Below are 22,630 nucleotides of genomic sequence, written 5' to 3'. Positions count from 1 at the left end.
CAGAAAAAATTGGTCTAGATTAAGAACATGAAAATGTACAACTGGTATATATCTCTTGTTGTATACAGTCAGTTCAATTGAATGTAAATTTTAAATGTTGAAAAATGTTAAATGCTAAAAAAAAAGCTTAAAATATTTAATGTTGAAAAAGTGTAATAATTTTTTTTAAAAAACTGTCAAATATGACCAGGTCTTACAGGGATATTTTTATAGCATAGAAAGACAATGATATTTTTTATGAACATGACTTTTAAATAGCTTTTGGTGACTTCCCTATACTGTCAAAATCCTAGAATCACAGAATCAACCAGGTTGGAAGAGACCTCAAAGATCATCAAGTCCAACCCTACCATCATTATTAGACCATGGCAGTTGATATTGTACCATTTAAAAAATTTTACTCTGAGACTAATTTACTGCCTATAGTACAGAGATTTTTTGGAGCTATGCATAGGAAATAATGAGAGGAACATTTTCTTTTCTGTTATTGAAAATGGGCTGATGCTAACAACAGTGAGAATTCAGTCTCTTAGATTCATGAATGAGAACCAAGGATAGAGAAAGCAACAACATCAGTATTTCTAAGGAAATGCAAAGAAAACCTGTGACAGACAAGGCAAATGTAGTTAAGTCTGTGGTCATGCAGGTTTTGTCTTTTTATTTTCATAGCAAATAACTTCAAGAACAGAAGTAATGTTAGATTGCTGAATACATAATATTGTTTTGTGAGGCTCTTTGTTACTGGAACAGAATAAACCAAGAGCACAGTGACAGTGAGCAGGATTTTTGTTAATAAATAATACAAGACAGATCATGTACCTCATGCTGCTTTAGAGGGGTTTTGTTAAAACCCTGAAAGAAAAAAACCTAGAATTTCAAAAGCTGATGCTTAACACTGAAGTCTTGGTTGCAGAGAATGTTGCTGGTTAGATGACAAAAACATGAGACAAAAGCTAGATATAGTCTAATGGTGAAGGTAGTCAGTCCTGGAGCTGTATTACTGTGGATCTGTATTAGCATTTTGGTTTAGATCAGGAGTGAAATTTTAAAGAGAATCAAAAACTTATTTCGGGTAATTGTTCTCTGGTTCACATAAACCAAATTCCTTCAGATGAAACTAAACCAGCAGAGGCACTCCAAGTGCTGATGCTGTTCAGTCCATAGGACCAGGCTAGAGCTACTCTGAAACAATCACAGTATAGGAAGAATGTTTTGTCTTCAGTACCAATTATTCCTTTCTATGTGTTTATTCTTATTTACAGTACTATGTTCTTCATGTAGACAAAGCTCTAACCTATCTGTCCGGCAGAATAACAATGCTTTTCAGTCAGAATTAATCCAATAGAGGAAATGCTTTGCCAGATTCAGTCCCCCCTTCATTCTATTTAACCTATTCCTTATTAATCCTCTTCCTGCACCAACATTCACAAAGGTTACTCCATGAACAGAACCATCTGTCCAAATAAGTGTGAGGACTACATTACAAAAAACATTATCATTAATTCTTGTCTGCATATGAGTATGCCATATTTCTTTGTTTACCAAATAAAAACAATTTTTAAAAAAACCCACAAAGTAACACCAAAAGAAAAGGCAAAAATCCCAACAAAAAGCCCCAAACAAAAACAAACCAGTAAAAAACCTCATGAAGTTTAACAAAATGAAGTGGAAGGTCCTACATCTGGGCCATGGCAATCCCAGGCACACCTACAGGTTGGGTGGGAAAGTAATTGAAACCAACAGTGAGGAGAAAGACTTGGGAGTGACAGTGGACGAGAAGCTCACACTGAGCTGCAGTGTGTGCTGGCAGCACAGAAAAGCCAATTGAATTCTGGGCTGCATCAAAAGGATTGTGGCCAGCAGGTCAAAAGAGGTGATTCTTCCCCTCTGCTCTGCTCTCATGAGACCCCACCTGGAATACTGCATGCTGTTCTGGTGTCCTCAGCATAAGAAGGACATGGAACTGTTGGAGCAAGTCCAGAGGAGGCCACAAAATAGATAAGAGGACTGGAGCACCCCACCCCCAGGAAGCCAGGCTGAGGAAGTTGGGGCTGTTCAGCCTGGAGAAGAGAAGACTACATGGAGACCTCATAGCAACTTTTCAGTATCTGAAGGGGCCTACGAGGCAGCTGGAGAGGGAATCTTTTTTAGGATCTGCAATGATAGGACAAGGGGTAAATGGGTTCAAACTGAAGGAGGGAAAGTCTAGGTTGGATGTCAGAAAAAGGTTTTTTATTAAAAAAGTTTTTTCCCGTGAGGGTTGCCCAGGGAAGCAGTGGATGCCCCAACCCTGGCAGTGTTCCAAGCCAGACTGGAAAAGGCCTTGAGCAAACTGGTCTAGTGGTGAGGTGTCCCTGCCCATGGCAGGGAGGGTTGGGACTAGGTGATCTGTAAGGTCAATTCCAACCCCTAAATTCAATGATTCTAAGACTCTATGGATCTAAAACACCTAATGGCTGCATTGGAACAAGTGTCTCCATATGATCAAATGTTTTGTCTCATTTCATTTTTTTCTCTCTTTTTCAGAATGTTTTTGTAGACAAACCAGCATTTCCAGAATACAAAGTTTCAGATGCAAAGAAGTCCAAATTCATACTGTTGCATTTTAGCACTTTTAAAGCTGGCTGGGACTGGCTTATTTTACTGGCAACGTTTTATGTTGCTGTGACTGTACCTTACAATGTTTCCTTTATTGGCCATGATGAGCTGTCTACAACTCGAAGCACAACTGTCAGTGACATTGCAGTGGAAATTCTCTTTATCATCGGTAAGATATATTTGGGGTAGTTTTGGGATCACTTTTTTGATATTTTGGTTTTTCACGTAATGTATATGATAGAAAAAGGAATAATCATCACTTTCATGACTAAAAGAAATCAATTTTAGCTGTATAGTTTGATATTTTATCTGAACTGTAGATCACCTTTTTTTTTTTTTTTTTTTTACTTTAAAATGATTCAGGCAGTTCTGCTGTTACTCTGAAGGGACATCTGATCTCCAGGAATATTGCAAACCATTGTTTCATGCTGTGAATGCTTAAAACCTTCCCAATCTAGGGATGTGCCCTGGAATTATTAAGAATCACTAGGTTTTAAAAACTAATAACTTTAGATTAAAACTCATATTGCAATAATGCAAGTGTACAGTATCAATATGCTATACTGACAACTGGGATAGAATTCAAGAGGTTGCAGTCTGTCCATTCTCTCAACTATTTATTTCCATGATTGATTTAATACTTATGTCTTTAAAGAATTAAAAAGAAGAAAAGGTTATATCTAATAGGGCTTTGAGGCAAAGAAATGTCTTTTTTTTCTGTTGTATCTTTTTTTAATTTCTTGGTGAATATGGAAAACAATCCCTGGCTATACTCAAATGGATTTTTCCACAAGTTTTTACTGTTATACCACTCAGTGCTGTCACACGGAGAAACCATGGCTCAGATCTGTTGATAATATGCAGATGGAGAAGCAATTATTTTTAAGAAAAAATCAAGGTTGAGTATGTCTTTCTTGATTATGAAATGGTTTATGATGGGTTCTGAGAGAGAAAGAAAATGAACGAAAGAATAAAATCATTCTCAGATTTGACACTTCTTTTCCACATTGCTCTTCATTTTTTCATAAAAAAAAATACAGCTTAGTTCAAACATTAAAATCAATGTTATGGTCTTCTCTAGGAGAACTAAAGAAAACTGAAACATCATAAACACTAAGAAATAACTCAGAATGTCTTTCATTTAACAAGAGTTTTTTCTAGTGAAAATTTTTAAAAAGTTTATTCCATTTCTCTGTCAGTTTTACTGTAACAGTAAGACTAGTAGATAATGTGACTGAAGGAAAAGTCTGATGCTAAAATGGATAAGTATTTGTGTCATCCTTTGGTCAGTGTTTTGTCTTTAGATTTAAGGTCTAATTTTCCCTTTTTTATGCTCACTATTATATCTTGGTGGACTCTTTCATGTTAATGCAACAATTCACATTCAAAAGTACCCAAGCACTGAAGTAAGAAACTTACATTCTGCAATGCAGATCATCAAGGATCATTTTTTCTTTTGCATAAAGAGAGTGAGGTTATGACTCTAGTCACTCATAAGTGACTCTAAGTTCCATTTTAAGGAATACAAAATGAAATAATTTCACTTGATGTACCTGGGTGACTTTGTAAAAAGAGTAGACTCAAGGTAATGTTACTTTGATAATGTTTGTATCCTTCACCCCACACCGGTGTAGACAACTTGTTTGTGTTATAAATGTGTTTATTTGAACATAGGCACAAGACAGTATAATCTGCTTCTAAGTGATTTATGTGCTGTAGTATTTATTTGAAGCAAGACAGATGGTGTACTGCTCAGTGTTACTTTTCTGGTTATATCCTTTGCTGGAAATATGGAGTCTTTATATCAGTAAGTCAAAAGCAATGGTATCTCTATAATCAGTAAAGTAGCCGGGTAAGAAAAATAAAAGAAAGAAGATTTTCTGTAAATTTTTCTCCATATTTTCTAGCTAGACTTTTAGGTCTATCATCCAAGAAATCAAACTATGACTGTAACTAAATACATTCAAAGAGTGAAGCACTGGAAAAGACTTTTCCTAATTTTGATACAAGTAACCACAAACACTGTATGATAGCATACCAATATTCCTCTCCATAGTTTCAATATTCCCCAGAATACTTGTTTCTAAAGTTATTATCCATTTTTGAATCTGTAGCTCTGAGTTTATGGAGGATTTTCAGGACCTCATCCTGCATTTAAATCTCTGCAGTGAATTTAAATAAAATAGTATGTTTATAATCATCTCTCTATGGTCTTTTGTCTGTAAAAATGTTGAATTAATATGTCTCAGAACATGTGTAACTATATAGAAAGATTGACAGCAGACATAAATTTAAGCATAAGTTTCAGGGCATTTGTTACACTGCGGCTCTGACAAGCAAGCACATCTTTGATGGATGATATATGTGCTCTGAGAAAAGGCAATCAGAAACATTAGTAAAATTCTTTTCATGATGCTGCTGCCTCAGAAAGTCATTGGGGAGATCTTTCTGAGGTTGGGCCTTCAGTTTTGTAATCACGGATTGAGGTATCACAACTGTAGTCATGGATTAGAGAAATAGAGTCGATCTGCTTTGATATTATTCAGATTTCTCAGAACATAGATAGATTAATATTCCTTTTAAGCACATAATTTGCATAAACCCTTATTTGGACTTGACAAGGTCTTTGCTTTTTGCTGTGTTATCAAAGGGCATTAAGACAGGACAATAAAAAGTATGTCAATGAAAGGAATAGTTGTCTGTACACCAGTTTAAGGGATGTTATAGGGTAGAGGCTAAGGGTTTCCTTTAAGCAGAAGAGTTTGAATAAGTTTAGTGGCTAAAAAAATCTTTTAGTCTTATTCAAGACTGACTATGTGTGTCAGCATATGCTTATACATGATAAAAATACATATGGAAGTGTTCTCTGACTTGGGGTGCTTACAAGTAAGAGTGTTGATGTGAATTATATTATTTATGAGAAAAGAGCACAACTAGCTAGAGGTTTACCTGCTTTAGCCTTTAAAGTTCTCTAATACATAAACAGAAGATAAACAATAATAATAACAACCCATTTTGTGACATCTTTGGAGTAGAATTTGAAAGGGTAGCATAATTAATGCTTCTCAAATCAAGTTAAATTTTTCACTTGATGTTTCCTCTGTATCCTAGAGCTTTGATAACTTGTGTGATGTGATGTTTGGGTGTACTTTCATATCTGTTTTAATTTGTAATGTGTGAAAACCTTCTATAGCATCCCTCTGTAAATAAATATTTTGCTTCCTCTAACCAATAATAGAGTAAAACTAGTTTAGTTTTAGAATTTTTTGCTGTTTTATGAATCCAAAAATCATAAAGAGGTGCAGAGAAAACCTTTTTAGCATTAATGTATTTTTAAAAAACACGCAAAAATTATTTTAAGTGTTTCAGCTGTTGAGGGATATTATCTGATTCATTGCACTATTTGTTTCAAAGTTTATGCCCCTGTATTTGCAGTACCTGTGCTTTCTTTATTGGTTTTGCATTTTTAAAGTACTATTGAACATCTTGATTGAATAAAGTAACAATACCAGAAAAATTATCATTACTTTATTGCTCACTCACAAGAGTATTTGAATATAATATCTTGTTGAGATCAATGCAGTGGTTCAGAGAAAATATGTGTAGGCTTTCAAAGTAATGGCAATGCATTATTTTCTGAATAAGATCAAAAGTCTCCAAGTATTTTGTATCCTAAAGTGGCCAGGAACAACTGTAGAGAGAGAGCTCAGTTTTCTATTTTTGGACCATCCAATTTTTAGTGGGAGATAAACACTGGATGCTAATTATAGTTATAAAATTATACTTTTTATAAGCATACTGGAAACAGTTCCTTTAAGGGATTTTCTGCAATGTACTACTTTGCCACCTGTGGAAAAAATAACCACATACCCATCTCTTCCTCCACTCTCCCTACACACATTCTCATTAGAAGCCTTTATCTATGACTTGTACTTTCAAAAGAGAAAATTAATCATGATTACTAAGATTTATTCTCTTTGTATGTTTATTTCTCTCTCTCTCTTTCTCGCTTTAAATGTTACTTAACAAAGTGTTTTATCAACAATTATTTTTAAGGCAGTAAGTTTAGAAACCCTAAAGCTGTGATTTGTGTGGAATGATGATGTAGATTAAAGAGACTTGTGGTCCCACTAGTATCTATCATAAATGTAAATTACAGAAAGTATTTCCAAAATGGTTTTAAGACATATGAAGCCTTGAGTCAGATGTTTTACATGCAGAGATTTAAAAATAAGGTACAAATCCAGCAGAAAGTCCTATCATCATTCATGACTTACACAGTCATGCAAGTGTCCATATTATTGTACTGAAAATAATGTATGTTGGATGAAATTTGTTGGAATAAGATGAGAAAGTATTAAATGCTATTGATTTTATTAGTTGCTTTCAGTTTGAAGGTTTTTCTTTTTTTTCTTTCATGTTCTTTTGCATTTGCATACTCATTATCATTTCATATCTTTGCAAGTGAGCAGAAGGTCATGTAATACAGTATCTGTGTCTGGGAGACCTCACACCAAAGAGAAATTGTGCATTTTGAAAGGAAATGGTAGTATTCTGAACTATAGTTTAGAAAGTGTGCTTTCAGACCCTAATATGCTAAAATTCAGGTACACCATAGGAGTGGTGGGAATTTATTCCTGAGCATTACATGGTCTCATCTGTGAATACATATGAACAAATCATGAAAACAGATAGAGTGACATTGTTGATACACCTAATATTTAAGAGGGAAGGTCATAAGAAAATGTTCATGATCTATGGATTACCTGGTAATGTGAACAAACAATACAAAATAGTTACCTTGAAAAGCAGTAATAAAATTCCTAAATATTCTCACTCAAAGTGTCAAACTGAGGTGAAGAGGACCACTGTAATGTTAGACATTTTTCTAATAACCTTCCTTGCATACCGCAAAAGGAGAACAGATACTCATCTACACATAAGGTGCTGTTTCCAAGCCCCAAAATATCCTCTTGGACATAAAAGAGACAAACATAAGTCACAAGAAGTGATTATTTCATGGAAATATTTCTGTAACTTCAGACAGATGGAGATAAATGTTATGATAATGGAGGCTCTCTGAAAATTCAACTTGTATTGGCTCTGCTGACTCCTCTTCATTTGCAGAAGTCTGATGTCACATATTAGTAGCCAACTTCTCACAGAATGAAAAATATCTGCTTGTAGATCAAACCAAAGATTTAAGAAACCACTGTCCCAAAATGTCTCACTATTCCTGAAGGTGGGAAATTCCTTATAGTTAAGCCAAGCAAACTGCATTCCTCCTTTTCCTGAAGTCAAAATGAACAACATTGATGTAAACTACAGCTGGACTACTTGAAGGAAGGGATCCTTATGTATCGTGCCAAGTACCATCAAAATTAAAGGTAAAATCCAAGAAGTACTGAATAGGCTTCATTCTGAAACCTGATTTTGTGAAGGAGTATCTAAAACAAAGCAAGTGGGTTATACAGGATAAAGGCCTTTTAACAAACAGTTGTAAGATGATGGGAACTTCATGAGAATAAGTTGAAAGTATGAAATATGCAGCTGGGTAAAGATATTTTACATCTGTGCTTCTGGGAAATACAGTTTCTGTTCCACTTCTCAGCTGTCCTAAATGTATTTTTTCAGATATATTATTTTTCTATCTTCCTTCCTATCCTTCCTTCCTTCCTTCCTTCCACAGTGAGACTTGTGATATCAGAGTGACAGGCCTTCTGAGCACTTAAGACTGCTAAGAGCACTTAAGAGCTGACTCTTCTTTTTTCTCTAAACTGTAGTGCTATTGCAAAATTTAAAAAAAGGAAGGCACTGTGATGAATCATTTGCTTCATCTATATTTAATCCACACATTGGGAAATGCTCTAATAGTATTTTTTAAGGCATTTCCACTCTGCTGTTTCCCTTCAATAGACATGCAAAATTAGAACTACCCTGCTATACAGTGTATGACTGACCTGCATTGTAGCTACAATAAGACAAAGTTTGTATTTATGTTAGCTATTATATAACACAATGGTACAATAACACTATAGTTTTCAATAAGATTAAAGTCTTTTAATTAAGAATCTAGGTAATTTCCAAGGAAATTATTAGCTGTTTAATAGTCTAGCATATTTTTTGTGAGTTAGTGTGAGTTTCTTTTTTTTTATGATTTATGGGTAATATCTATGTGAATTGTTGTCAAACTGCATGAGGTAAATTCTGAGAAAAATATTTCAGGTCTCACCCTTGGAACTGGTCTAAAACTGTAAGTGCATGAAACAGTTTTCTTGCTGCCAGCTGAGTGTTTTACTTATTTGATTTTGCATTGTTTTCTGCAACATTTGTGGGAAGTGAACTGTGGTCATAAAATACCCAACAATTATGTTTGCTTCACACATTTAATTTAGTGATAAGTCATATGATTGATGTTGCATCACTCTTTAGAATTGCTTCCTTGTGCCACATTTCTTCAAGTTCTATTAAGAAAATTACCCATGCAGAAACTTTCACATTTATGCAGTCACAAATACTATCCTCTTTGCAAAACAGAGCTAGAAGTTCATTTTTCAGAAATATTTTTAGTTCTTTCTTTTGTTTCAAAGTCTGTATCTTCCTTTGTAGAAAAATCAATATAATATATTTTAGCTATTCAATATATTCAGGGATTGAGTCTGTTTTCAAAACATAGAGCACAGTCTATAAGAAAGAAAATCTTTCCAATCTTTAGCACATTATTATAGAGGTCATGACATGTGATGCTTTTCTGATGTATCAGGTTGTGTGGAACTGAGATTAGCTAATCCCAGTTTAACACCCTCATAGTCAAAGAAATCGACTTCAAAGGGTGAAACCCAAAGTCTAAAAAATCAAGGAAACAAGTAAAGAAATGTAGGGGTTTATTTTTTAATTTTGTGGTCTTTTGTTCAGTTTCATCATTTGAATTAACAGGCTTTCAGTACAGTAAGGAGTTAAAAATAATCCCCCTGTTTTCTCATTGGTGTGCATGGGTTGATGGATGAACTGGATGGTCTTAAAGGCCTTTTCCAACCTTGATGATTCTATGACTCGTAATGCCTGAAAATAGATTTTAGTCTTTTAAAATCATGGAAAGTGTTGTTTATTTGTCAAACTGTAGTGAATCAAGTCTGAGAACACACATCATGGCACTACCTTAGAATAGGGACCACGTCACTCCTCATGTGCTGCTCAGTGACAAGCAGCTTGCTGCAAAATGGCAAATAAATTCTTCTCACTGGAGAAATTTGACTGGTGAAACAGCTCAGTGTGTTCAATAATGACATTAACAGAAAAAAAACCCCTATGAATTACAGTCATTGCACACTAGTAGAAGGGTTTTTCAGAAGTCCATTATATTACATGGTATCATGTTCTATCATTGTGCTGAACATTTTAAGAATTTGTAGCTTTTAACTATGTTTCCATTGTTCGTCTGAATTCTAGTCATCCAGCTAAAGCCACAGGACTTCTAAAAAAGAACTTCTTTCAATGGAGGTGTAATGTGTCTCTAAAATGAGTTTCCCAAGCACTGTGACAACCCACACAAACCAAATGGGGTTGTTTGCACAATATTCTGAAGTGCTAATGGCCAGAAGAAAATGTTATTTGTTATTGCACCCAAAGAAAGAGGAAGATATATACTTGCTAGCCTTATTTTACCATTTTAAATGTAGAGTTGCTTAAGAACCAATTCTAATCCTTTTCCATAATTTTATTTAATGATCACGCTCCTCAATAATTACTTTTTTTCTGTTGAAACTGTGGAAGAGAACAAATTTTTCTACCTAGCAAAGCACCATCCTGTGGGTACAAAGGTGGGTCGTGAGATTTCATTTTAGATATCAATTCCATTAGGACGTAGACATGGTATCTTGGGATACTTAATTTCTTTAATTTCTAATGACATAAAATTTCTAATGGCTAGTTATCTATGTCAACACAGTACATCCAAAACTCCAGTTAAATGTAGTTTTATATCTTTCAGTTTGTAAAGATTGATAAGAAATAGAAAATTTGACCACTTAGTTCAGTCTTAAATATAAGAAATTATATTTAATCTGGGTATTAATTCCAATAAAATGGGCTTGGCTAAAGCATGCTTTACTGTAGGGCATTAGTTCTTCTTCAAAGACAAAGGAGAATCCACAGCTCTATTCACCTATGGCTTGTAAAAGACATATTTCTATTTTGTTGGGTTTTCTCATCAACCTGCAGAACTGTCATCTTAAACATTTAGTACTAATGTTAAAAGGTTTCTACCTGCTGATTCTTAGATCATAGTGGATCGTAATTTAGCATCTGATATAATACAACCATGCTTTTCTACTTCATTTAAAAATTGGATAAGAAGTATTTATTGAATACATTTGCTTTTTCCTACAAGATTATTAACAGCTTCTCTCATAAGGGCATGACATTACTTCAAAGGAACTAAAGTTTCATATTAGAGTTTCTTTCCCAAAACTGTAATTTTCCTTCATCCTGGCTACCAGTGATTTCTTTCTCTTCCTCAAACAGGTCTAGGCTTTCATGTCAAATTTTCTGTAGTTTATATTGATAGTTACTTAATATCTGTCCACCATTTGATATACCTTCCTTAAAAAGATGAAAAAAAATGCTATTCCTTCAGCAGCTGCAATGGGCTTCTATAGAGACATTATTTTGATGATATTATTTAAATAGTATGCACTTTATTATATATTACATATTTCTTATATAAAATTCCTACATTTTGGATTATTAGTGCTCACCTCTGTTGGTTTTTTTCTTGTAAATATTGTTTGATTTCATAATGGCCCAGATTCTTAAGCAATGGTGTAAAATGAGCATTGCCTTCCTTTCCTATATAAATCCAGTACCACCTCCCCACCTTATCATGTCAGCATCTAAAAGACAATCACCAAGCTAATTGTGGTTATGGACTTTTGGAGGGATTTTTTTAGTTGAAAAACCACACTTCCATTTGAATAAATTGTTCCTAGGAGGCTTACTAGGAACATCTATGTTTATATCAGCAGTAGAATATTAAAAAGAGTTTATATACCAACAGATAAATTGTTTTTCAAGCATTATGGCACTAATACTTTCCAGAATCTTTCCTAGAAGCTCTTTGGCCAGATTGTAATACCATTATCCTTGTATAATTAAATAAAATTCACTGAAATAATGAGATAGCTCAAAGAGCTTCGACTTTGGAGAAAGTATTGTTTAGAAAGCTAAAGGCAAACAATGTAAAATCACAGAAGGGAAAATGACAAAAAAAAATTGAAAAGTGTCAGCCATACCACCTAGAAGAGGGAGGTGGTGTAGGAAATCATCTGCTCTGAAAATGAATGGGGCTAATATACCTAAATCATCTAGATCTCAAGCACAGGATTGAATGACTGTAGTCTAATAAAACATCATGCATCACCCCATCCTCTGGTTACTTCTTATATGTATACTACTTGCCCTAAAGGTACAGGATTTTTCAACTTCATTTAGTTCACAGTAAAAGAGAGTTAAATTGAGGTATATTACATAGCATTTGTTGAAATCTAAAAGTGTGCCATGGGCAGTTATTGAATCACCTGACTAATCCTAAATTGTTATTCTGCTGTAACTTGATCCTCCATCACAGGAGGATTTATTTTTTAAAAAAATCAAGCCTAAAGAGAGGAAAAATGTTAACACAGGAAAATCAGCTGGCTGAGGTAAAAGAATCCTGTCTATGGGTATTAATAGGGATTAGAAATTGAGATTATACAAAACACCTTGTGATTTTCAAATTGGAAAAGGACTATTATTCTGGAAAATATCTTAAGGGTTAATAAGTTAGCTTGGTGAATGCCTGTTTATGGTTTTCATTTCTTTTGTATCATTTAGGATAGGAATCTGCATTATGCACTAAGTAGAACCTCTGTTTTTATTTTTTCCCCTTTGTTGAACACCTGTTTAAATTGGTGGTTTCATACCATTCACTGAGTGAAAGTGTCTGTGAGTGAATATGAGCATGACAGAAATCTAGAAAGCAATGACTTGGTAAAGGATGCGACATGTCATACAGAGCTTTACTTCAACAGAGGCCACTAAACAGTTTCAAAACCCTATGGACATGCTCAGAGTTCTCAGCAATTTTATGCCCAACCATGAAATAAATTGCCTTTTCTTAGGAACTGAGCATTGCTAGGACATGGATTTTCACACTGGAAGTATGTGGAAAAGCAAACAGTCACAAATAGGTGAGTAAAAGCATTAGAACACTCAAATAAGGAAAGAAATAATTTAGACCTTTTCGGTTAGATCACATTATTGGCTTCATAAATTTGGAATGAAAATATTGCAAAAGCATGTAGCCATGGTAATTGCAAACCTGGGAGATATTAGGCTAATACTGGTCCCAGCATTCTGGTGTTTACTGCTGTGGATATTGTGTAAGAGCTTAACTGGAGCAAAATATATAAATAAATTAGGAACTGCAAATAGATGACAAGTTTAAATTCATTTTGTGACTGAAAAAAATGGTTTGTGGAGGTTTATTTATAAAAAATCATTTTCTTTAATCTCTCAGTATATATTCATATAACTTTTAGAGATATCACATTTCTTACAAGAACTTTATTTTAAGCGATGTGTGCCTTTATCAGTAGTGGAAATAATAGACAGAGAATCCACACAGATTGAGCTGGTTAACTATGGGATCCAAGCAAAACACAAATCACTCAGGGTTTCATAAAGTTTCACTGCTTATTTTCTCTGCCTGTATCTTAAGAACTTAGTACCTATCAGTGCTTCTGGTTTGCCTCATGTGGTGTTTATAGGCAAAGGTGATCAGTCTGCAGGCTAAAGAGAAGGAGGAGCAGGACTCAAAAAGCAGAAAGGAATTGTATCAGGAGGTGCATGTGATCAGAGTGTGTGCAGAGCAGAAGATGCATGGGTGATACGATTCCTTGTTCAAAGCATCTTAAAATTGGTTATCTTGGGTTGTCCCTATTGAGTGCTTTCAGGTCAAGTTCACTTTTGTGTTCAGCAGAAGCAAAATTGCACTGACACTCTGCTTAAAGTCACAGGCTTAGCATAGCAGTGAGTGGGGAAGGAGAGAAAGTCTGCAACACAGACCATGACTGGCTTAAGATGCATTGTTACAACACAGTAAAAATCTGGGGAAAAAAGACCTTGGAGTTTATACATGACTTAAGAGCCTTTCTTAAAGTCAATAGTATAGTCTAGACTTTATATTGAGCATTAATTTGCTTAAACTCTGGGTTTTTTTAATGTTTAATTTGAACTGAAATGGAATTAAGTAACAAAATAAGAACCCAACTTTTTTTTCCTAATAAAGGCAAGAATAGAGAGGTTTCAGCCTCTTTCCTCTCTACATCAAGCAAAATATATTTTAGACCTATGCCTCTGTGTTTCAGAAGAGATGTACTGAGTCAACCAGTTTGATAATTTCTTGCTTACCATTCTAGTTGCTCAAAGTCTTAATGATAAGAAAATGCTTATTTTAAAAAAATAAAATTTTAGTCTTCCACTTTTTAAACAGTAATCCCTAAAAGACTGTGGAACAAGTGATTCCTAAAAAGAATACAATCTCTCAGAAGAAAATGTCATTTCTAAATTTGCATTAAGGATTTTGTTGAGCTTTTAGAAGTTTCTTGCCTCCAGAGTTCTGTTTTTGTTTTTTCCCGTACAGCTTTCTCAGTAAGTACTCTAGCACAGCAGTTAAGCTGTAAATAAGGTTGCCCAGATGAAGCAACTGTTTACACCCAAGTATAGCTCAGAAAGCTGTCAAGAAATTCAAGATGGATCACACTTACCTCTCTCCTTCTGTACCTTTTTTCTAATAAGTTTGATGCAGAAAGAAGCACTTACCATTTCCTATTCAATTCTATGTATATAAATATTATCTGGGGCTGTTGTCCTAAATTGCTTTGATAAGAAGGCAGAAAGGGGTGCTGTGCAGAAAAGCCTCTAATCTCTTCAATCTTGAACAGTGAATTGCATATGCACAATGATAAGCCTTTGGTGTATTGGATGTGTTATGGGAATTTAAAGCAAGAATTTATCTCCTTTTTTGTTAAAGCTTTAGTTGTTTCTCAAATGCTAATGTGCCATAAGTAAGCAAATCCTTTTCCTGACTTTTATAACTACACTTCGCAGTTTCTGAGACAAATGAAAATGAGAAGTTTCAAAACACTAGTGATGTAAATATCCTTGTCTTTTTTTCTAAACTCTATCAAGCAAATCGGCATGTAGTTATGTATGTGGCTGATGTTACCATACTGATCTGACAATGTCAATAGTAAATAACTGTCTCTGCTAAACACCTGCAGACTTGACCTGACTCCCTTGCTCATTATAAAACATATGAAATGATGCTATTTTCCTATCCTAATTCTATTATTGAAAATTTCATAATATTTTGGTAGCTTTAAGACAGCAGGGCCAACTGAGACTACTTCATGATCTAACCTAAAATTTTAGTATTTCTGATTTTACCTATATGTTCTGTCCAGCCTGAGGATTTGGTTGAATGAAAACAGCAGATCTAAAAGCATGAATCAATTATAACCTGCAAAACCTCAGTCTATGGAACCAGATAGCCTCAGATATGTGTCTAGGTCCCTTTGTGTTAAGGCTTTGCACTAAATCTTAAAAGATTTCCAGAATCAACACTGTGCCAAAACAATGAGAAGTCCCCCAAAGATTTCATTAATTTAGGAGACTCAGCTTTACTGTGTCAAAGGGAGAGAACAGCAGAGATCAAACTGTTAACAATACCCTAGGTTCATTGTTAGCAGTATTCAGGTTAACCAGTATGTCAAATGATCATAGAGGACTGTCTAGCTTCAAACTGCAGAAGACAGCATAAAACATTTCTGCTAGTGAAAGCTGGCAAGTAATGGTTTTCCAGACCCAGAACATTGTAACTGGGCATTCGATCAAAATGTATCATAAAGAAATCTTTTCTGAAACCTCGAAGGAATGATACAACACAGTCCTCTCTGTGTGCTGAATCTCTCTCTGCTTCTCTTTGTTCTCAGTGAGGGAAAAAATTGTTTCCTGGCTTCTTTCATATTATGGCTAACAGGCTTAAGGATAAGATCTTACTTTGCCCAGTCTTACCGTAACCTACCTAAAGAACATGTAGGGAGAAATGCAAATCTATCTTTTTTTTCCCCCTAAAGCTATCTTGCTGTAGAACACCAGCCTTGATGGTTGGCTGCACTCTTTTCTGATGTTGTAAAAGTTATGCAAGTAGTTCTTACTAATGTTAGTAGAAACAGGGTGTATAGCTTGGGGACAGATTATGGTCTTTGTCTTGTAGGACTGAAAATAATTGAGACTGTTGTCAAGACCTGAGCATTTCTGTGAGTGTTAATGTGTTTTGGCAAGACATGTCAAAAGTACATATCGTACTGAAAGACACTCATCCCGGAATGTTAGATAGGAACATACAAAATGCACAAGCCACCAAGCAATTCATATCACTTTTGTGATCTCCACCATTGAGCAAAAGCCTTTTGTTCAACTGTGTTCAGCACTTTTCAGTCGATAAAAAAATGGTTGCCCTTGAGGATGACATTTGTCCTCTGTGCTGAACAATTATCACTAAGGTACAAAATAACTAATGATTTTTTTAATTTGAAAAGTAGATAAATTTTATGGACAGAAATCGTACCCTCATTTTTCATAAAGAAAAATACCAATAATTGGTACAGTTTAAAAAGCAATGTGTGCGGGTGGTGTTTTTTAATTCAAGCTCCCTTTCGAATCAGTGAGTTATAAGTGTTTTAGACATACTGTTCAATCCTTGCAAAGAATCATGCATCAATTGGCTTAACTCTGCGCATGTGGATCTCCTACCACTATGTTTTATTTGTTTCTGTCCTATGTTCTTCATCTTGTATTTGCTATCCATAAAAAAGCCAAACAGTATTATGCTGGATTCCTGGTGTTTTCCCCAGGAATCAAGAAATCACTGTCTCTGATTCTGTTCATTCTTTGCCAAGCAGATATTATTTTAAATTTCCGAACAACATATGTCAGCAAGTCTGGCCAAGTAATATTTGAAGCAAGATCTATTTGTATCCACTATGTGACTACGTGGTTCATCATTGATTTAATTGCTGCACTTCCTTTTGATCTTCTTTATGCTTTCAACGTCACTGTGGTAAGTAGTAACCTGACTTTTTAATTTTTCTTATTTTTTTCAAGAGGGATTTATTGATGTGATTTCTTTTTCCCATATCTGAAGATTAAAACTGATTGAACTAAAATACCTCAGTGTCTTTTTCAGCTTTCTGGTGTATTTTCACAATTTTTTAATTCAATTATCCTTGTTATGTAAACATGCACCTACATTAGACTAGCATTTCATTACAGTACTCAAATACAATTTGCTATGGCTTTTGCTTTCTTATGCTGTGTAAATTCAGTCCTTAATTTTTCAAAACTCATACATTGTTACTGTGGTACAGTAAATCATAGTTATGGTCAGCATGGTCAGCATTCTTACTCAGCCAGAAATCTTCTTCTTTACCTCTGGGCATTCTACTGCTAAAATTACAACATGATTGCTAATTTTTGTGTGTTGTTACATCAATTGCTTATAATTCTCATTGACTTTAGTTTAAACTCATCTGTTTTAGGATTGTAATGACAAAAGTCTTAATCTACTTTAAAAATTTGTGTTTAAATGTCAGGTGGTTTCACAATCATGAATGGTAACCTTTGTGTTGGATTACTTATGCTAAGACAAAGTTTTTTCTTCTACTAGCCCTATTAGATTTAGTAGAGTAAGAATCTACTAAGGAAAAATGCAACAAACAAGCAAACAACCCCCCTATAAAAACCAAATATTCCCTCCTTGTCTGAATCAGAAAATTTAATTTTTGAAAAAAATAGTCTCAGAGGTTCCTTAATTTTGTGGATTTTTGACAGCAGAGACTAAGGTTTTTAGCTGTCCATTTTATAATTCCCAGAATTCTGATCTTTTGTAAACAGATGCACTCCATTTCATTAAATGTGAGTTACAGACAATTGCACAGATGATAGGATAGATACATATCAGAAAAAAAAAACAACATAGAAAAACACTAGTCAGGCAGGATCCCATGTAAGGTATCATGTTTGATTTTATCATTTAGTTCCATTTCCCTCAATGAACTTTCTTTTCACTCCATTTGTTACATTAAGAACCATCACTGATTCTAGTGCAGTAGCTTTTAAAACTAGACAGTTAATAGTTCCACATTATTCAATCACCGTGTTTTTATAACTGGTGGGTGATCTATTTAAATGCACTACTATCTCAGTTTATTTCTTACATTAAAACTAAAGAGCCAGTGTAATTCTGCTGGTTGGTTTCATTTCCTTTAAGATATTTTCATTAAATGAACCAGGTTTACCTGTTCCTTCAAGAAGAAAATAAAAACTAAGTATTTTTTTTTCCCCACTGGAAGGACTGATATGCTTTCTGTACTTAATTCTGGAAAAGAAAGTATAATCCCATGATTGGCTTTACAGTTAAAATGTCACAGTATTAAAAATGCTACTATAGTATGACTAATACACATCTCCTGTCTGTTGTACTTTTAAATATATTCTCTTAGTAAGATCTCTAATATGGTGACTAAGAATATCCAGGGACACTGAAATGCCCATCTTTTAGTAGTGGATCCTAAATGAGATATTTAATGACAGATTAAGTCCTAACACTACACCCCAAGTAATAAATTATATATAGCCATGTTGATTTCAATATTATCATTAACTGACAGGCATAGCTTCCTGAATGCTGCAAGAGTTAAATACGTTGTTTAAAGTTTTTGCAGGGTACAGTCTGCTTCTTTTGTCTGCTTTGGCCCAGCTTCTGTAGCTAGCTGCTATATGGTAAAGACCCCCTCAGAGCAGAGTCAAAGGCCAACCCTCTCTTCCCTCTGGTAACTGAGAGCAACTCCAGAATTTGAGAGTCTGCACCCTTCATTCACCCCAGCAAACACTGTTGTTTGTTCTCTATATGATTCCTCGATGGGAACACAGTGCCTTGCTATATCATATTGCCTACAGTGGAAAGACTTGACAACTGTTTATATAAAGCTCAAGATAACAATGATTATCAACAGTTTCAAGAACAGGGAGAGGTGTTAATCACATTCCACTGTTTTCAGACTTTATGATTTAATAAGCCATTTCCTCATGTCTGTTCTCAGATTTTCACTTCATCGTCTCTCAGATGTTGCCTCAACAGAACGGTGAGAAGGGGCATCCAGGAGCATCTCACTCCTTTGCTGTTCAGGCCCCAGTGCAAAGGTTAAACCTTTAGGGGTGCTCTAAATTCTGCAAGCTATAGGTATAGTTGTACTATACTGAGTACAACTGACATATGTGTCATACTCCACTTGGAGATTGATGGAGCTAGAGTGCATGAAAACATCTTTTGCTATCTTTGGATATATTTTTGAAAGAAAAAAATAAAGTGGAACTGTATGAGTTGGCTCTACTGCCTTTACACCTTGTAGGGATTCTATCCTGCCATTAACTCAGGGACTCTGGAAGTCTGAGGGCACAGCCACATTCCTGCCTGACTTCTGCCCATGCTGAGACCCCTGTTCCTTCCATCCTTATGTTCATCCGACATAAAGGATCCCTTAACTTGTGGAAATGTGGTGTCAAATGCTGCCAAAGTATAAAGCAGGCCATTAAACACTAGCTATAATGATTGAATCTGCTCCTTTCCAAGTAACAATTGACTCCTATAGAGCAAGAGTATAAATTTTTGAGGAAAGCCAACTAAGCAAGCAGACAAAAATTATTAAAAATCCCTCTCACTGGTCATTTCTTGAAAGTTATCATGTTTCCTTGATTAATTTTTGATGTAAGAGGTGATTATTCCAAGCAGAGATTTTCATACCTAGTTCATAGCAACTTTATTCCTCAGTACTTTTCAGGATTATGCTGGTATGGAGTTTGTGTTGGTCTCAGATAAAATTCTGTCTCTGTCACTTTGACAGAAAAAGGTTAACCCAGATAGTCTAAAACAATTAACAAAATGGAAAATTTACATGATTTTATATCTGTGGACGAAGCAAAGTCTATGAAGGCACAAGTATGAGTGCTGACTCCTCATTTTGTCTTTCTAAATTTGTGACATAAAAAAGAAGCTGCCTGATGGCATTTTACATCTTCCAATGATGTACTGGACAAAATACCAGAAGAGTGTGTGGCATGACTAATGAGAAAATATAGTGCAATAACATGTGATTAATTACATCTGTGTTGAAATTTATGCAGAAATTATTTTGAAATTAAGTGGTCTTTAGGCCTTTAAAATGAAACATATCTCCACATTAAAAAAGAACACTATTACATATGATTCAGTTTTTATATCTACCGGTGTTCTGTAACTTAACAAAATTAGTCTGAATTTGAGTACAACTGATAACTGGCAGGGCACAATTGTCGTTGCAACAGTCCTTTTGGAATTTCTTATTTGTAAGAATCGAACAAAAATTAATTTCACCTAAGTTATTATTTGGTTGTGATGTGGTAGAACATAGGCTCCCATGTAAAGATGAAGGTTAAAAGGTGTAGGTCACAGCACATAGGAAATCACTATAGACACAATCATTATACATATGTTTATATATTACTACTACACCTTGAAGAGTCAGTCATGAATATGGACACATTTATGTTACAAGTGCAACAGAACCATGTTTGGTTCAAACAAGCTGATAAGCAAGAAGAAAAGGAGGATTCGAGGATGAATTGCCACAGAAAAAGATGAAGTTAGTGTAGCTGCATGGCATTCAATTAGAATAACTTTAATTTAAGAGTTATATGATTGCATTAATACAAACATGGCAGTTACTTCAAATATTTCACAGCCTTCAACTCCAGACCACAAGCATAACTAATTCCCCGATGATGTAGATGACATAAGATGAAGAAAAGAAATGCGAGAAGACCATGTAAATGTTTGCTTGCTCCAGTGTCAGATCTTATTCCTGACAGCAGTGAACTTCAAAGTATTTTTAAAAGTGTCATGGTTTTGTTGATTTTCCTTTTTTTTCATGATATGCACATAAGAAAAGTTGTAAAGGTTTTTGAGAAAAAAGCATTAAATAATGGGCAGTAAATAGTGCTTGAAGAAGCTCATGGGAGAATTACTTATGCACTGTAATGGCGGAGAAAAAGAAAAGAAAGAATGTTTGTCGGTTTTTTTAAATTTTCTTCTTTACAGGTTTCCCACCTACTTAATTCCTGAGACTGGAAAAAAATTAATGAGTTGTTAAGTCTCTGAATAAACAAAAAATACCTATGTTACAGAATTTATCAGTCACCTTGGACCTATCTGTTAGTGGATTCACACCTATAAATTTAAGATATCAGATTATTAGTTTTAGTAACAGAAACAGAAAGGTTTGGCTTCAGATTATTCTTGATTAGCTTTTTGCCACATAAACTTGAAAGGCAATAATATTTTAGCTAAGGAATTTAAGAAGCAGCATTAAAAGCTGTAATGCAAACTTTTTTTGGACTACAGTTTAGTATAGAGCAGTAAAAGGTGCCCAGGTCCCTGAACACAGGTTTAAATTTGAAGAACAAATCTGAATCTTCTCTAACTTCTCTACATCCTTGTTCTGCAAACTATCTGCCACATGATATCACCTCTTCCAGTCTAAATTATTAAACTGATTTAATCTCATGCATTGTTTAGTTACGTCTACTATTTGTTGAAAGTGAAAATCGTCATATGCTTTAAGATGCTTATTTTGTGGTTTCAATCAATTGAATATTGGTTAGTTTAACAATTATAGTTCTCTTCTAGAGCTCAAAACAATCTATTTTTCACAAACACATTTTTGAGCTATATCTGAAAGAAGACTGCATGGGGAAAAAAGACAAAATGAAAGATCTCTCAGTATTTCGAGATTATTTGGTTTAAATCAGAGATAGCCATTATGTATTTACACAACAAAAGTAAACACTTTTTTTTAAAAAGCATCTCTGCTATTCTCTACTGTCTTAAGATTTAGCCTAGTCAGCTATGTAACTGAATGAAGAGTGGGCAAAAATTCATAGAGCCTTAGAATTTCCTTTCATTGAAATATGAGAACTGATAGAAGCAAGCTGCTGACAAGGTGCTTTCTTTTTTGTTCTCCTAGGTTTCCCTTGTCCATCTCCTAAAAACAGTACGCTTGCTACGCCTCTTGCGTCTCCTTCAAAAGTTGGATCGTTACTCCCAGCACAGTACAATTGTTCTCACGCTTCTCATGTCCATGTTTGCCTTGCTTGCTCACTGGATGGCCTGCATTTGGTATGTCATAGGGAAGAGAGAGATGGAACAGAATAACCCTCTTACCTGGGACATAGGTAAGCTCTTCCTTCCTGCATACACGTATTAAATCCATATATGTATGTAAATATATGAAAGCATGTGTATAAGTCACCCAATATTGCAGGTTTTGTTCAAAATTATACAGCTATTTAGTGCTGCTTGTAGAGAAAAGTAAGAGATTAGCGCTCTTCATTTCAGATCAGTCTGAAAAAGAGGCTTAAAATAAAAAGAAATTTAGAAAAGAGAAAACAATGAGAGTTTTTAGAGTGATTCGAGATTTAGAAAATTGAAGATCAGGATAGGAAAGGGATAGACAGACTGTTAGAAGAATAGATGAGAAAGTTCATCCTGTTTTTGGCAAATGAGGCAAAATCATCAACAGAGGCATTCCCTTGAGTGTGCTGATTATTCCTTCCTCTATATTGGAACAGATAGGCCCTGAAATGCCTTCAAGTTAAAAACTCCCGTTGGAACTACTGTTTAGCAGTTTTTCAGGCTTTGCTCTTTTGCAGAGTAGATGAGGTGCTTATCAGTGGAGAGATGGTTTTGGGATGCTCAGTTTTGAACCAATGTTTAATTTCTACCCCAGGCTTCATTTTGATTTTATTGAGTGTTCCAGACTGGCTCTTTAGCTTTGCATTTTTTGTTAAAGGTTTACTAATTTTCTAGGGGTTATACCCACATGTGATGGTGCAATGG

The 22,630-nt window shown here is 34.7% G+C and overlaps 1 protein-coding gene across 1 annotated transcript in view; it reads left to right on the top strand.

Moving 5' to 3' along the window:
- LOC103798378 (potassium voltage-gated channel subfamily H member 8-like) overlaps window positions 1-21,966 on the top strand; it is a gene marked incomplete at its 3' end in the record, with an annotated part of 54,170 nt that extends 32,204 nt beyond the window's left edge. The window contains exons 5-7 of the mRNA XM_009070637.1: window positions 2,527-2,767; window positions 16,602-16,759; window positions 21,759-21,966. Of these exons, the coding sequence (XP_009068885.1) occupies window positions 2,527-2,767; window positions 16,602-16,759; window positions 21,759-21,966 (607 nt within the window). The remainder of the gene's footprint in view (window positions 1-2,526; window positions 2,768-16,601; window positions 16,760-21,758) is intronic.
- Window positions 21,967-22,630: the final 664 nt, after the last annotated feature.

Source organism: Acanthisitta chloris, unplaced genomic scaffold (genome assembly GCF_000695815.1).
Source record: "Acanthisitta chloris isolate BGI_N310 unplaced genomic scaffold, ASM69581v1 scaffold3480, whole genome shotgun sequence".
NCBI classification, from domain to species: Eukaryota; Metazoa; Chordata; class Aves; order Passeriformes; family Acanthisittidae; genus Acanthisitta; species Acanthisitta chloris.
Note: the sequence above shows the minus strand (reverse complement) of the source record. Positions and strands in the feature narration are given on the sequence as shown.